A 16,945-nucleotide genomic window follows, 5' to 3' on the forward strand; every position below is an offset into this window, starting at 1 on the left:
CTTGAAGAGATGGCAACCCTAATTACAAGTCATTTACAAAACTTCTCGTCTTTCCTTGCTCCCTGCATAGTTTACAGCCTGTCTCTGTCTTCTCTCTCCTTTGTTTTTGTTGTCCTGGTCTTATGATGGAAGGAATCTCCACTGTTGCTGCCTGTTCTTCACTTCCCTCGGGACTGGTCTGTAATCAGTGGCCTCTTGCCCTCTCTCATGTCTGTTGGTATCGAATGCAGAGTCTGTCCTTTTATGATTACATCTCCAGTATTGAGGTAACAGCTTTCTGGGGCGGGGGGCACTGGGGCACTATAATCTGGCCGACTGTCAACATACTTACTTCTAGCTTTTAAAGCACTAATTAAAGTCCAAATCTTCATTTTGCTAGCTTTGTAATTCACTTGTCCTGTTAAAACACAAGTAGAGCCTCAATTACTTCACAGAGACAGATTTAAATTATCCACTAATTATGTTCTGGCCTTGAGCAAGACCTATGCTCATAGATATATAAGAAATTTATATTTAGCTACATCTTATGAAGAGTTTATTTCATGGGCTGACATACCTTTTGGTCAGTATTGACAACTTGGTTGTTTGATTAGCTATAACAGTAAGAGAAGTGGGGAATCTCACGAGGTGTTGCCTTTCTTCTGGGTTTGTTTAAAAAATGTCCACAAAATACAACAACTTGTCTTTACTTAAATGTTATCAATCCTTATGCTTATTTCATTCTCTGTATTTTACTCATTAACCGTGGGTTTTACTCATTAACTATCACAACAAATACTCCCAGGTGCTTCAGAGGAGCACTACAGGACACATCAAATTTTGTAGGGTTTGTGTAACTGGATGGGGAATGGTTAGCGTGGGCTCGATTAAAGGGCCTGTCTCTGTGCTCTCAGCATGGTCAGAAGGATGGGTTTTAAAAATGACAAGGAAGGTGAGACAGAGAGGTTTCAGAAATGAAATGGCAGCTGAATCCACATCCCTCAGTGGAAGTCTTACTAGATTCAGGGATGATTGTGGCAGCAGACTGGGAAAGAACAGGCGCTTGGCTGGTTTCAGGTTGTGAGGATTACCGGGAGAGGGAGAGGTGAGAGATTACGAGGGGAGGGAAACATTTCATAATTGAGGTGGTACATAACCAGGAGCCAGAGTAGGTAAGTGGACACAAGGCAGTGGTGACCAGTTAGGATATGGGCAACAAACTTCGTTTGTCAGAGAGCAGAAGAGAGACTCTTGGACCAATTAAGACTGGCAGATATGCTGAGTAGGGAATTAGGATGCCTCAGTGAGTGATTGAGGGGTAAGTGATTCTTAAGCACTTACCAATCAAATATTACATCAAAGCTGGGAAGACATTTAACTTTTATAAATTTGCCTTAAGTATTTAACACATAACGTGCTTATAAACTGCAATAATATAAAGTTTTATCAGGTGCATCAACTTTGCAAGATGATGGAAAAATAAATGGACAAGGTCCTTAATGGAATCAGAATCAGGTTTAATATCACAGGCCGTGAAATTTGATGTTCTGTGGCAGCAGTGCATTGCAAAACATAATAATTTTAGACAACTACAAAAGGATGTGAGTATGTGAGCTTACTAAAGTGTGGGCGTGGGATGGGATGGCAAGCATTCTTAATGGTGGTATAACAGTGGTGAAGTGTATGGCTCCTCTGGTTCCACTGGTGATTCGTTGGTGGTAGTTGTTCAAGCTGGCCTGGTTGAAATCCTCAGTAATGATAGAAAGGCTCCCTGGCGTGCCGTTTCGTGACTCAGCTCCTCCAGAGCCTATCTGATGTTGGCCTGAGGTGGAATGTACACTGCCACCTCAGCAGATAAAATGGATGACACTTGATCGCTAGAAGTTCCAGGTCGGGTGAGCAGGACTGAGACTGAGGTATCTGTGCACCATGATGAGTTAATCATAAAGCATGTTCCACCTCCTCTACCTTTAAAAGACTCAGTTGTCCTGTCTTTGTGGAGAATGGTGAAGCCATTGGGCTGCTGTTCTGTGTCAAAAATGGCAGGAGATAGCCATGTTTCTGTACGGCAATGTATACAGCAGTACCTGACATCCCTTGGTGTAGCAATCTTGCTCCAAGGTCTTAAATTTTATTTTCCAGAGACTACATTTGCCAACAGAATAGTCGGGAGTGAGGGTCTAAAGCCTATGCATTTCAATCTTGCCTGTAGATTGGGTCGGCCTCCGCACTTCCATTTCCTTAAAGAGAAATTGCACTCATGATCCAAATCTGCTGTCTGGAGTCCATTGATTTTGAGGATTGATAGATTTTTAAAAAATGCCTTAAAAATTATGTTGCGTACTGCAGTATCTATGATTCTGTCTGGGAATTTCGCTTGTAGTTGTCCTGAATGGGAATATTTGATGATTCCCAATGGAACTGCGTGCAAAGCGTCACCACTTTATCGGCGCCATCTTAACATATGAAAGGTAGATTCAAATTGTTTCACAGTCTGAATACAGTGGCTGTTATTCTAATGGAGCCAATTATAGTTTAGTCCAAGACAATATTTGCTTAGTTCCATTTTGTTAGCGATGTTGTGGAATTGGAATTGGTTTATAACTGAAACATACAGAGATACAGTGAAAAGTTTTTCTTACATTTATTTCATACAGATCGAATCATTATACAGTGATTCAAGGTAATACAGGGTAAAACAAAAACAGAACACAGAATAAAGTGTAACAGCTACAGAGAAAGTGTAGTGCAGACAGACATTAAGGTGCCATACAAAGTAGATTGTGAGGTCAAGAGTCCATTTTATCCATTAGATAGTTTAATAACAATAGGTAGAAGCTGTCCTTGTCCTTGAGCCTGGTGGTACATGCTCTGAAGCTTTGTATTTTCAGTTAAGTCAAAGAAGAGAAAAGAGAAAACGTCTGGGTTGGATGGGGGCTTTGATTATGCTGGCTGCTTTACCAAGGTAGCCGTAAGTGTTGACAGACTCTGTGCTGGGATGTGTTGAGTTTCTTGCAGGTGCCATACTACGATGCATCGGGATAGGATGATCCCTGTAATGCATTGAGCAAAGTTGGTAAAGGTTGATCAGAGGGGGCCTTTTGGCCCTTCATACCCGTGCTAGCTGATTGTGTGTTCTCTGAAAAATGCAGCTGATGCTGCAAGTCTGGAGTAAATCCGGAAGATTCTGGAAAGGCTCAGCAGCGGAGGTCTGCTTGGTTACAAAGTCCGAAGCTGAGCCTGGCCCTACACAGCTGGCTTCACGCCAGTGCCCAGCTGCCCAAAAACTGATTCACAGTCCCTGTGGTATCTGCTCCCTCCTGGATCTTTAGGGGAAGCCAACCTTAACTCAGAATCAGGCCAGCCAGCTGTATTCTGCAGGCCTGGAGTGGGAAAGAGGGATAATGTGGAACAGGTTCAAAGGCCTGTTGGTGCTTCTCCTTGTATATTGTCATAGCTCCCTTCATCAAAGCACAAAGCCCCTTCCACTGGTCTCTACAACAGATGGTAATAACTGTCACATGTGGAAGAATGTAAAAGTCACAGACATGTTCCTCTGAGAATTGAGCAAGTAAATTTTGTAGCCTCAAGTTTTTAAGCTAAGATTTTGCTCAGAGTCCAACCATCTGGGAATAACCACAGAGTGTTCCAGTTGGAGTAACGTTTCCGATGAATGGCAGCAGAGTATAAATAGCTCAGTGGGATTGTTGTGCTGAACAAGTCCAGGAAAAGAAAACTTCGGTTAGAAGGTGAATATTTGCAATTCCAGCTAAAGCCGGACAGCAGCGAGTGAGCCACTGATGTTACAGTGAGACAGAGAGAGTGAATTAAATCTAACCATCCATTAGTATTTGTCAGAGTGAAGCTGTTGAAGATGATTTGTACCAATACAGAACTCAGATTATTTTCATACAGAGTCCCCTTCAGTTCTGGATCAAATCAAAGAATTCTTCCTGGGCTTCAGAAGAATGTTGCTAACTCTGCTAGGAGTGTTTCGAGAGGGTTCCTCACAAGGATGTGATTAAACTAATGAGAGGGTGCAGAAAAGATTTACAAGGATGTCAGGGTTGGAGGGGTTGGGTTATTAAGGTGAAAATGGATAGGCTGGGACCGTTTCCCTTGCAGCAAGGGAGTTGAGGGGTTGATTTATAGAGGATTATAAAATCTGGTGGGGGGGGTGCATAGATGGAGTAGATAGTCTTTTTCCACAGGGCAGGGAGTCTAAAGCGAGAGGGCACAGATTTAAGGTGAAAAGGGGATACACAAAATGCTGGAGAAACTCAGCAAGTCAGACTGCACCTATGGAGGGGGATAAACAGTCAACACTCCCCAATGAAAGTTGTTGGCCTAAAATGTCAACTGCTTACTCTCTTCCATAGATGCTACCTGACTTGCCGAGTTCCTCCAGCATTTTATGTGTGTTGTTCAAGATTTCCAGCATCTGCAGAATTTCTTGTGTCTTAAGTTTTTCCCACACAGAAGGTTTTGGGTATATGGATTGAGCTGCCAGAGGAAGTGGTAGGAGCACAAACAATTATAACACATACTTAAAAGACGTTTAGAGATGCACAGATAGAAAAATTTTGGAGGGATATGGGCTGAATGTGGGTAAATGGGACTAGCTGAGGCTGGTATTGACATGGCAGACTGAAGGACATGCTGTATAACTCCTTATCTTACTTAGTTCAATTAAGTTCATACCCATTCCCTTCCCTTGTCCCATATCCAGTATCCTTAAAGGACATTTCTAAATACTCCACTATTACTTTCGACCCAAATATTGTCCAGGGGCTGCTGGAGAGCTGCTGACCTGAGTTCAAAGGCCAAAAGTCATTGGAAGCTGATACTTAAAGAGAGGAAAAGAGTGTGACTGGGCTGTATATAAATCTTTCCTGATGCTCTTTTTTATTTTGAAATCTCATTTATGATCTCCTAGCAATGTTTCCATTATCTGATATGTGTGTATCTTCCCTCCTGTGTCAGAATCAGTTGTCTGGGAACTTGCTGAGGAAGTTCAAGAACAGCAATGGCTGGCAAAAGCTTTGGGTGGTCTTTACCAACTTCTGCCTTTTCTTCTACAAGTCACATCAGGTGAGTGAGCCCCCATGGGTGAATTTGTATTGTGTCTGCCTGCGGTATGCAACACCTCTCACTGCCTTCTGGTCACTCAAGTCAGGTGGGACATGTGACCTCTGACCTGCGGCACACTCAGCTAATTTGGTGAGGTTGATATAATTGGCATTGGTTTGTTTTTGTCACGTGCAGAGATACAGCAAAAAGCTTTTGTTTGGTGTGCCATCTGTAGTTTTGGCCTCCCCAACACTGGGGGAAAGTCTATAACTGTCCACTTTATCTATAGCCTTCAAGATTTTATAAATCTCTATGAAGTCACCCCCCCCCCCCCCAATCCTCCTGCGCTCCAGGGAAGATGCGGGAGGAAACCCACATGGTCACAGGGAGAACGTTCAGACTCCACACAGTCAGAGTTCAGGATCTAACTTTGCCAGTGGAAACATGAAGCAGCAGCCCCACCTGCTGTACCAGCTCAGCAGTCAACTGCACTTCTACACATGTAGAGGCAGATTGGGTAAGGAGAGCAGATTTCCTTCCCTGAAGAATGTTATGACAATAAACTATTTCACCATTTGCAATTATTTAATTATATTCAAGTGCCAGCTGGTAACACTTGAGATCTTTAGTGCAGGCCTTACGTTATTTTCCTTGCGGTTATAAACTGGGAAAATTCCATCTGTGCAGTTTTCCAGTAAATGAGGTAGAAAGTCATTGTGTTCATGCACTAAGTGCATGGTATAATAGTGCTCATGTATTGAGATGTGGTTCTCTTGAATTTCAATGTACTTTGACAGTAAAGGTCCGTTCAACATAGAGCTTGTCTGGGAACTGGTTCACTGATGTTTTCACCAATATGACCTAGAACATGGAATGGCACAACATGCTCACTCGTCCTTTGGCATACCATGTTGTGCTGAACCTTTAACCTACTCAAAGAGAAGAGCCCAAGGTTATGCTGTCTAATCTAGGCAGCATCCTGGTAAACCTCCTTTGCACTCTGTGACCATTGTTCTTGTGCCAATGATTGAAGACATCCTCACTAGAGACAGACTGATTTCCACAGCACTGTGCTCCGTTGTGGTCTCCTTATTCCAGGAAGGATGTGGAAGTTTTAGAGAGACTTACCAGGATGCTTTTCCCAGGATGGAAATGGCTAGTACGAGAGGCATAATTTTGATTGGAGGAAAGTCTAGGGAATTTATAAGAGGTATATTTTTTCTCTTTTTGCACCGTCGTGGATACATGGAACGCGCTGCTATGGTTGGTGGTAGATGCAGACACGTTAGGGGCATTTAAGAGACTCTTAGGCCAATGGATGAAAGAAAATTAGAGGGCTATGTCAGACCAAAGGGTTAGATTGACTTTGGAGTAGATTATTTGGCTGGCACAACTTTGCAAGCTGAAGAGCTGTACTGTTGTATATCTTATGAGTGTTTCTCTGGTTAATGACCTTGCACACCACCTCATAATGATGCTGTTGATCTTCCCCTAGGATTCCCATCCACTGGCAAGCTTGCCGCTGCTGGGTTATTCGGTTACCATCCCAGCAGAATCTGACAACATTCACAAGGACTACGTCTTCAAGCTGCAATTCAAGTCACACGTTTACTTCTTCAGGGCTGAAAGTGAATATACGTTTGAAAGGTGAGCCACTTCTGCTGGAAGTCAATTTATTTACGCACACCAGGTGACAATAGGAAGGTATGGATTATCATTTTTAATTCTGAGAGAGGAATGAAAAATCACTGAGTGATTTTTCAGATCAGAGTGTAAAACAGACAAATCCTCTCATAGTATTTAGCAACACTATGACCATTTTACACTATAAGACCCTGAGACAGCATTAGGCCACTTAACCCATCAAAACTGCTTAATCATTCAGACGTGGCTAATTTAATTTTCCTCACAACCCCGTTCTACCTTTTCCCTGTAATTTTTGACACCCTTACTAATTAAGAGCCTATCGACCTCATTTTAAAAATATATAATGATTTGGCCTACACAGCCATCTGTGGCAACGCAGTTCCTCATTTCTGTTCTGAAGACATATTCTTCTATTCTGTAGTTGTGTCCTCTAGTCCTAGACTCCCCACTATAGTAACCATCCTTTCCACATCCACTCTGTCTAGGCTTTTCAACGTGATCCCCCTCATTCTTCTAAACTCCAGTGAGTGACATTTGTAATTTTTCGGTCCTCCAGAACCATGCCAGAATCTAGTGATTCTTGAAAGATCATTAGTAATGCCTCCACAATCTTCAGCTACCACTTTCAGAACCCTGGGCTGTAGTCCATCTGGTGCAGGTGACTTATCTACCTTCAGATCTTTTTCCACTTCCCAAGCATCTTCTCCTTAGCAACTTCTACTCTTCTACTACGACTCTCTCAAATTTCTGGCATTCTGCTGGTGTTTTCCCACAGTGAAGACTGAAACAGACTATTTATACAGTTTGAAACAGTTTCTCTGTTCCTCCATTGTTACCTCTCCAGCGTCATTTTCTTGCCTCTCTTTCAGTGTTTATACTTGAAAAATCTTTTGGTATCCTTTTTTTAATTATTTGCTACCCTTCATCCTTTCTCACCTTATTGCTTTTTTAGATGCCTTCTGTTTGTTTTTAAAATCTCCCCAATACTCTAGCTTTCCACTAATTTTGCCACATTCTTATGCTGTCTTTGACTTTCATTGTTAGCCTTATCCTCCCTTTAGAATGATTCTTCTTTGGGAATAAAGATCCCGTGTCTTGTGGATTACTCCTAGAAGCTCCAGCCACCGCTGCTCAAACATTGAGCAATTCAGGGCTTATCTCATCAGAGCAGAGGATGAGAGGTGACCTGACAGAGATGTACAAGACGTTGAGGCATAGATAGAGTGGGCTGCCAGAGACTAACCCCCCCCCCCCCCCCAGGGTGAATATGTCTAATATGAGGGGACATCATTTTAAGTCATTTGGAGGGAAGTATAGGGGAAAATCCCAGAGGCTTTTTTAATGCACAGAGTGGTGATGGTGGTACAGGCAAATACATTAGGGACATTTAAGAGACTCTTAAATAGGCACATGAATGAAAGAAAACTGAAGGGCCATGTGGGAGGGAAGGAGTTGATTGATCCTGGAGTAGGTTAAAAGGTTGGTAGGATATGGTGGGCCAAAGGGCCTGTACTGTAATGTCCTAATCTATCTCCCATAGATTTTATCACAGATTTTAGCTCCTTCCAGTCAAATTTGGCCAGCTCCTCTCTCATGTTTGCTGGTACATTGAAATCAACGCTTATAAAGAATGGCATCTTAGAAAAGAGATGTGACATGGGATCAGAAGATGTTGGATCCTTGTGGGTTGAGTTAAGAAACTGCAAGGGTAAAAGGACCCTAATGGCAGTTATATACAGGTCTCCCAACTGTAACTAGGATGCAGACCACAGATTACAACGGAAATAAAAAAGGCATGTCAAAAGGGCAATGTTACGATAGTCATGGGAGATTTCAACATGTCCACTGGAAAAATCAGCTTGATAATGGATCTCAAAGAGCTCGTTTGTTGAATGCCTTTGAGATGGTTTTTCAGAGCAGTTTTCCATTGAGTCTACTAGGGGATCAGCTACACTGGATTGGGTTTTATGTAACAAACCAGAGGAGATTAGAGAGCTTAAGGTAAAAGAAATCTGAGGTGGCAGTGATCACAATATGATTGAGTTCAATGTGAAATTTGATAGAGGAAGTAGAGTTTGATGTAGCAGTATTTCATTGGAGTAAAGGAAATTACAGCGGTATGAGAGGAGTTGGCCAAAGTAAATTGGAAGGAAGTGCTGGCAGGGATGTCAGCAGAGCAGCAATAGTGTGTGTTTTGGAGAAAAATAAGGAAGGTGCAGGACATTTGTATTCCAAAAATGAAGAAATACTCAAATGGCAGAATAGTACAACCATGGCTGACAAGGTAAGTTAAAAGCAAATGAGGGCAGACAACAAAGCAAAAATTAGTGGTAAGACAGAGGATTGAGAAGCTTTTAAAAACCTACAGAGAGCAACTAAAAGAATCATTAGGACGGAAAAGGTGAAATATGAAAGCAAGCTAGCAAACAATATCAAAGTGGATAGTAAAAACCTTTTCAACTATGTAAAAAAATAAAAGAGGGATGAGAGTGGATATAGGACTGCTAGAAAATGAGGCTGGAGGAATAATAACAAGGGACAAGGAGTTGGCAGATAAACTAATTGAGTATTTTACATCAGTCTTCACCGTGGAAGACACTAGCAATGTGCCAGATGTTGAGGGGTATGAGGGAAGAGAAGTGAGTGCAGGTACTATTACAAGGGAGAAGTTGCTCAAAAAGCTGAAAGACCTAATGGTACATAAGTCATCCAGACCAGATGAACTGCATCCTAGGTTCTGACAGAGGTAGCAGTAGAGATTGTGGAGGCATTAGTAATGATCTTTCAAAAGCCTTTGGACTGTGGCAAGGGAAAATCCTGCCTATATCCCGTGGGAATTCTTTGAGGAGATTACATGTAGGATAGATAAAGGGGATGCAGTGGATGTTGTAACATCTGGACTTTCAGAAGGCCTTTGATAAGATGCCATACATAAGACTGCTTACCAAGCTAAGAGCCCATGGTATTACAGGAAAATTACTACCATGGTTAGAGTATTGGCTGATTGGTAGGGGGCAACGAGTGGGAATAAAAGGATCCTTTTCTGGTTGGCTGCCACTGAGTAGTGGTGTTCCACAGGGGTCGGAGTTGGGACCACTTCTTTTAATGCTGTATATCAATGATTTAAATGATGGAATTGATGGCTTTGTTGCCAAGTTTGCAGATGATATGATTGGTGGAGGGGCAGGTAGGCTGCAGAGGGACTTAGGCAGTGTAGGAGAACGGACAAGAAAGTGGCAAATAAAAAACAGTGTTGAAAAATGCATTGTCATGCACTTTCGTAGAAGAAATAAATGTGCAGACAATCCAAAAATCTGAGATGCAAAGGGACTTGAGAGTCCTTGTACAGAACACCCTAAAGGTCAACTTGCAGGTAGAGTCGGTCGTGAGGAAGGCAAATGCCAGGTCAGCATTCATTTCAAGAAGTCTGGAATACAAGAGCAGGGACGTGAGGCTGAAGCTTTATAAGGCACTGATGAGGCCTCAGCTTGATTATTGTGAACAGTTCTGGGCTTCTCATCCAAGAAAAGATGTGCTGGCATTGGAGAAGGTTCACAAGGATGATTCTGGGAATGAAAGGGTTATCATACAAGGACCTTTTCATTGTTCTGGGTCTGTACTTGCTGGAATTTAGCAGGATGAGGTGGGATCTCATTGAAACCTTTCGAATGTTGAAAGGCCTAGACAGAGCAGATGTGGAAAGGATGTTACCCATGGTGGGAGAGTCTAGGACAAGAGGGCACAGCCTCAGGATAGAGGAGCACCCATTTAATACAGAGACGCAGAGAAATTTCTTTAGCCAGAGGGTAGCGAATTTGTTACCACAGGCTGCTGTGGAGGCCAGGTTGTTGGATATATTTAAGGGCGAGCTTGACAGGTTCTTGATTGGTCATGGCATCAAAGGTTATAGGGAGAAAGCTGGGGAGTAGGGCTGAGGAGGGGAAAAAGGATCAGCCATGATTAAATGGCGGAGCAAACTCAATGGGCCAAATAGCCTGATTCTGCTCCTATGTCATATTGTAGTACATTTATTTAGCAGTAATACCAAAACTTCTGATTTTAGTGTCTCCCTCTCAAGCTGCAGGATAAATCCCATCATATTATGATAACAGCCCCCTAAGCTTTCCTTTTCAATAAGACCGTAAGATATAGGAGCAGAATTAGGCTATTTGGCCCATTGTTTCTGCTCTGCCATTTCATCATGGCTGATCCAATTTTCCTCTCAACCCCAATCTCCTGCCTTCACTCTGTATCCCTTCATGCCCTAACCAATCAAGAATCTATTAACCTCTGCCTTAAATATAAAGACTTGGCCTCCACAGCTGCCTGTGGCAAAACATTCCACAGATTCACCACTCTCTGGCGAAAGAAATTCTTCCTCCTCATCTCCATTCTAAACAGACTCCCCTCTATTCTGAGGCAGTGTCCTCAGTGTCTTAGAGTCTCCCACCTTAGGAAACATCCTCTCCACCAAGACCTTTCACCATCCCATAGGTTTTAACGAGGTCACCCCTCATTCTTCTGAATTTTAGAGAATACACTTCATACAACAATTGATGCAATTGTGGAATCATTTTCATGAACTTCCTTTGAACCCTGTCCAGTTTCACAACACTCCAAGTGAGGCCTTGCCTGGACTTTATAATGTCTCAATGTTACATCCCTACTTTCATATTCCAGTCCTCTAGAAATGAATGCTAACATTGTATTTGCCTTCCTCACCACAGACTCAACCTGCAGATTAACCTTCAGGGAATCCTGCACCAGGACTCTCAAGTTCCTTTGTGACTCAGGTTTTTTTTTGAATTTCCTCTCCATTTAGAAAGTAGTCAACTCTTTCATTTCTTCTACCAAAGTGCACGACCATACAATTCCCGACACTGTATTCCATCTTCAATTTCTTTGCCCATTCTCTTAATCTGTTTAAGTCCTTCTGTAGCCTGTTTCCTCAAAGCTACCTGTCCCTCCACCTACCTGCTATCATCTGCAAACTTTGCAACAAAACCGTCAGTTCCATCATCCAAATCAGTGACATACAATGCAAGAAGAATCAGTCCCTACACAGACCCCTGTGAAACACCATTAGTTGTCACCAGCAGCCAACCAGAAAAGGCTTCCCACTCTTTGCCTCCTGCCAATCAGCCACTGCTTCATCCATTTTAAAATCTTTCTGTAATACCATGAACTCGTAGCTTGTTAAGCAGACTCATGTGTGGCACCTTGTCAAGAACACAGCTTCAGCTGATAATCCTTTGCTACCTGCTTGTTATTTCTTCAAAGAATTCCAACAGATTTATTAGGCAAGATTTTCCCTTGAGGAAACTATGCTGACTACCACCTATTTTATTATGTTCCTCCAAGTACCCTGAGACCTCATCCTTAAGAATTGATTCCAGCATCTTCTCAACCACCGAGGTCAGACTAATTGGCCTATAGTTTCCTTGCTTCTGCCTCTCTCCCTTCTTGAAGAGTGGAGTGACATTTGCAATTTTCCAGTCTTCTGGAACCATACCAGAATCCAGTAATTATTGAAAGATCATTACTAATGCCTCCACAATCTCTTCAGCCACCTCTTTCAAAACTCTGGGGTGTACAGTACACCATCAGATCCAGGTGCCTTCAGACCTTACAGCTTCCCAAGAACCTTCTCTCTAGTAACAGTAACTTCACACATTTAATGTCCCAACAATTTTACTGCGAATGTGATAGTGCACAGTTAAGACTGATGCAAAATACTTATTCAGTTCATCCGCCATTTCCTTTCCCCCCATTACCGCCTCTCTTTTACACTTTATGTATCTGTAGAAAGTTTTCATATCCTCTTTAACATTACCTTAAACTCCCCAACAAATAGTGTTGTTCATCACACAATACCCAATCCAGAATTGCCTTTCCTCTAACAGATTCAAACACATGCTGCTTCAAGAAGTCATCTCATTGTCCTAGTTCTGCAATTCGTCAGGACCTAAGACCCAGAATTGTTCAGGTGGAGTACGTCCCATCAAAGAAGCTCTCTCCTTCCCCAATATTGGTCTTAATGTCCTACAGATTCAAAGCTATTTCTCCCATACAATGTTCGAGCCACACATTTAACACTGATTTTATTAATCTTGTGCCAGTTTGCATGTGGTTCAGGTAACCAGACCCTAGCTGCTCAAATTCCCTCAGCAGAACCTTTTTTCCCTTGTTGTACCCATGTTGTAGGGTACCCACATGGACCACGGCAACTGGATCTTCCCCCTTCCGCTCCAAGTTCCTCTGCAAGTTAGATGCGATGTCCTGAACCCAGCACCAAGTAGTCACTACAGCCTTTGGGCTTCTCACTCCTTGCGACAGACAGTTGTCTAGTCCCTGACTATAATATCCCCAATTACTGTTTTCTTTTTGTTCCTCTTGAATGGCTCCCCAAACCAAATTCAAGTTTATTGTATTCTGACTTTACATTTATACAACCAAACAAAACTATGTTCTTCCAGACCCTAGTGCACCCACAAAACATTACCACAACCACAGTTCAGTTGCTCATCCTCCCTGCAGCCTGCACGTTCATCCTCACAGGGAGCAACAATCTGTTCAGCCCCAGCATAGCCTTTCATTCCCCAACATGGTTCACACCCTCTCGTACTTGGTCACAGACCAACTGTGGAGTACTTAAACAAAGTGGGTGCCTGCCCCCAAAACAAAGTGTCCAGGTAACTCTCCCCCTTCCTGATCCATCACAGTGTTTGAAGCTCAGATTCCAGGTCCTCGAGCAATCACACTTGCTGTAGATGTGGTCATCAGGAACTACAATGGAGTTCACTCGCTTCCACATCATGCATCTATAACGCATGATCTGATCCTGCTCTCATACTTCAGTTAATTGGTTGTAAATTTGGTAATTTGTAATATAGTGATAACCACTATATTAAAAAAACCTTACCTGTTTTCACCTGCTGCTCACCTGTGTCTCCTTGCCAAAGCCTCAGTTCCCCCTCTAACTGTCCACTCCAACAATGGCTGTTCTGCTTAAACATAACATTTTTATTGGCCCTTGCCAATTGCCTCATAATGCAATTAATTTCAAGACCAGCAGTGAGTCCTCACAGGTCCTGCCAGCTTTTTAAATCTTGTGCTACCCACTCCATGTAAGGGCTCCCACAATCTCAAACTCACTATTTTAAAAAATTTATTTGTTGAGTGCGGAAAAGGCCTGTCCAGCCACGTTGCTCAGTAGTCCCATGACCTTAATCCAAAACTAATCACGGGACAATTTACAACGAGCAATTAACCTGTCGACCAGTAGGTCTTTGGACTTTGGGTGGAAACTGGAGCACCTCGATGAAACCCAGGCAGTGACGGAAATTGAACCTGCGTCACCTGTACTGTAAAGCATTGTGCTAACCACTACAATGGTCTTTGTTTTAAATTGTATAGTTTTTCTTGTGAATGTCGTGTCTCTGATGCTATGTATCTTTGGTGTTGCTACAAGCAAGTTTTCCATGGCAACTGTGTATATGATAATAAACTCCACTTTGACTTTCTTTCTCCGGCTCTTCTCTGCTCAAGTGCACTGTCCTTAAAATCTTAATTCCTAAATGTACCTTGGTCTTTAAAAGCACTCCAACAACCGTGTCATTTCTCTCTGCAGGTGGATGGAAGTGATCCGAAGTGCCACCAGTTCTGCTACTCGTACGCGTCTGCTGAGTCGCAAGGAATCTCATGCTTACTGATCACTCGTGGGGGGGGCACACTGACTTCCATCATGCCTTCATTCCTTTTCTTAAAAGGAAGACAGTTAGTTTGTCTTTAAGATATGCCATGGCCATATAGTTAATTTACAATTTCTTGTGATGTCAACAATCCTTGTGATGTCCTTGTTACCCCCCCACCCACCATCACTCCCAGCTTATTCCAAAATAAGGCAAAATTCAACAATGGGCAGATTGTCTCACAGCCCAGAGTTAAAATGTTTGAAAATTATGTGTATATATAAAAATAATTAGTTACCCTTCTGCTTGGACAGGAGTTTGAAAGATTGTGTATCCAGAATGTACTTGTCTTAAAACTGTAACCCATATATGAAGTGTTTGACAACTTAACTATTGTAGACAAACTTGAGCTTTAGACCAGTGATGTTTAGGTACTGACTGATACCGATTCGACAATCATGTGGTAGGTTCAGATCAAGTCTATGTCTGGCCTGTACTGACAATGATTTTAAGAAGCCTCAGCTTTATAAGGGCCCCAGGTGTATTATCCTTGCCCGGAGACACAGACACTTTGAACACAAGTGAACATTAAAAATATTTATCTTATTTAGCGAGTTGTAAAAATTGCTGCCGTATTTAGAGCAGCTGTGATTCACTTCCATTTACAAGTCAGATTGGAAGCGTTCCTTGCAGAGAGGCTGATTAGATATTTACAAAGGCTCCTTTTGTGCGAGACACTAACCCGTTTCCACATCGTCAGATTTCCACCTACTGTTTTTATTTAGCATGATCAAATGGTTTAGAGGCTTATACATTGTCAGAGCACAACTTATAAAATATTAAATTCTTTGTGGTTTTAGGGACTACAATGCTAAAGATAACTAGTTCCATTGAAGTGAAAGCTTGTTTTCAGGGCAGCTGTTTTTACAAAAATAGACAGTTTTAAGTTTATTGATTCCCTGTTGACTCTGTCAACACCCAATTTAAGAAGAATATACAAAGAGAACATGAAACATTGGTGATGCTGTCATTCTTGAACGAACAGTCGGCATCACCAAGAAACAGACAATCCCATTCCATAGGCTCATCCCCAGACAGTTCAAGCAGCACCGACAATGTATAGCCGCTGACACTAAATTTACCTTCATTTGCTGGATGAGCAAACACTGTTGTATCTTGTATAAGGTGGATTCTGAGTTTTGGATGAGGTGTGAAATGGAATCAATTCGTAAAGCAATGTCGAGTTACTTCCAGATGTCAGAAGATGGAATCGTTCTCAACAGTCTCATTACTTCGTGAAGATTCATCCTTGAATGTGACCATAAACATTAATTTTCAAAAGAGCTGAGTCTTGGGGAGAGATCTGAGATAATGGACCACTAACTTGGCCAAAGTGTATAATGCCATTGTATTCTGTCTCAAATCATAATTACCCAGGCATTCTACACAGCTTCATGTGATTGTAGTACACTAGGAATAATGCAGAGATCGAAGTTGCATAATGCCAAGTTGACTGGTAGAACTGTCATTCCCCGTGGTAAGTTCTACACTTTTTAAATCCAAGGAGCTCTCTGGAGTTTACCTGAAATTACTGATGGTAATTACCAAAGCGTTTGGATTTTGGGGCCACATCCAGGTCACAGAAGGTAGAATAGCGCAGACAGAGGTCCACATACCCATATGAATGATCAGAGGCTCTGGTATATGGAGCTTCTGCATCAGATCCATTAAAGAGTTCCCAAAAAGCCTCTCACCTCTCCCCAACCCCACTCTGCCAACGGCCTTCGAAAGCCCTTTACAAACATTAACATTATCTTTGGCAAAACATTTGTTTAGAAGCCTATCAACTAACAGGGTCAACTTGCCTTAGCCAGTGTCAGGAGGAGGCCTTTTGCAAGGATTCATACTAGACATTAGCCAGCATCTTCCACTGAGGCCTTGTTCAATTACAAAGGGTAAAAATTCCTGACTAGTTCAGGTACTTTATTCCCTGTTGTGCCTCTTCATGGGGGCAAGATGGGTGTATTCTCTCTTGCCTTGATCCCACCAAAGCCCACTGCTGTACACTGAATGGCTGTAGCGTAAACAGGGTATTCCTCCCTGAATTCCAGTTTTTTTGGTGAAGGCTGGAATTTAAGGGCCATATTTTGAGTTTGCCTTACTGACATTTGTCAAGAGCTATCTTGGCACAAGGGAAATGATTACAATATCCAACAATGAGAAAGCCAATACTGAATCAAGCATTTAAAATGCTGGAGTTAAAAGATTCTAAAAAAAACACAGAAAAAGTAAATCTATCAGAAGAAAGGTTATGTGTCGGGAGGAGTGGCACTGAGTACAATCACACAAATGCAAAAGTTACAGTGGGACTTCAGTTGACTGTAACCAAATGTTAAAGTCACTAAGTGTGCAACCAACCTGTCTACAAACTTTTGCAAGGAAAGAGTTCCTCTTTTATAACTAATTATATGGAATTTGACTTTTTAAAATGGCCTAAACCATTTCAATAAACTCTACCTTGGCACCCAGTGTTGAAACGGTCTAATATCTTTTCATAG

The 16,945-nt window shown here is 42.2% G+C and overlaps 1 protein-coding gene across 5 annotated transcripts in view; it reads left to right on the forward strand.

The window, feature by feature from the left end:
* Positions 1–16,915, forward strand: part of farp1 (FERM, RhoGEF (ARHGEF) and pleckstrin domain protein 1 (chondrocyte-derived)) — a 236,747-nt gene extending 219,832 nt beyond the window's left edge. For all 5 annotated transcript variants that reach the window (XM_059970481.1, XM_059970478.1, XM_059970479.1 and 2 more), the window contains exons 25-27: positions 4,963–5,070; positions 6,545–6,696; positions 14,327–16,915. In XM_059970481.1, coding sequence (XP_059826464.1) covers positions 4,963–5,070; positions 6,545–6,696; positions 14,327–14,408 — 342 coding nt within the window. In that variant the 3' untranslated portion in view covers positions 14,409–16,915. The remainder of the gene's footprint in view (positions 1–4,962; positions 5,071–6,544; positions 6,697–14,326) is intronic.
* Positions 16,916–16,945: the final 30 nt, after the last annotated feature.

Source organism: Hypanus sabinus, chromosome 5 (assembly GCF_030144855.1).
Source record: "Hypanus sabinus isolate sHypSab1 chromosome 5, sHypSab1.hap1, whole genome shotgun sequence".
Lineage (NCBI taxonomy): Eukaryota > Metazoa > Chordata > Chondrichthyes > Myliobatiformes > Dasyatidae > Hypanus > Hypanus sabinus.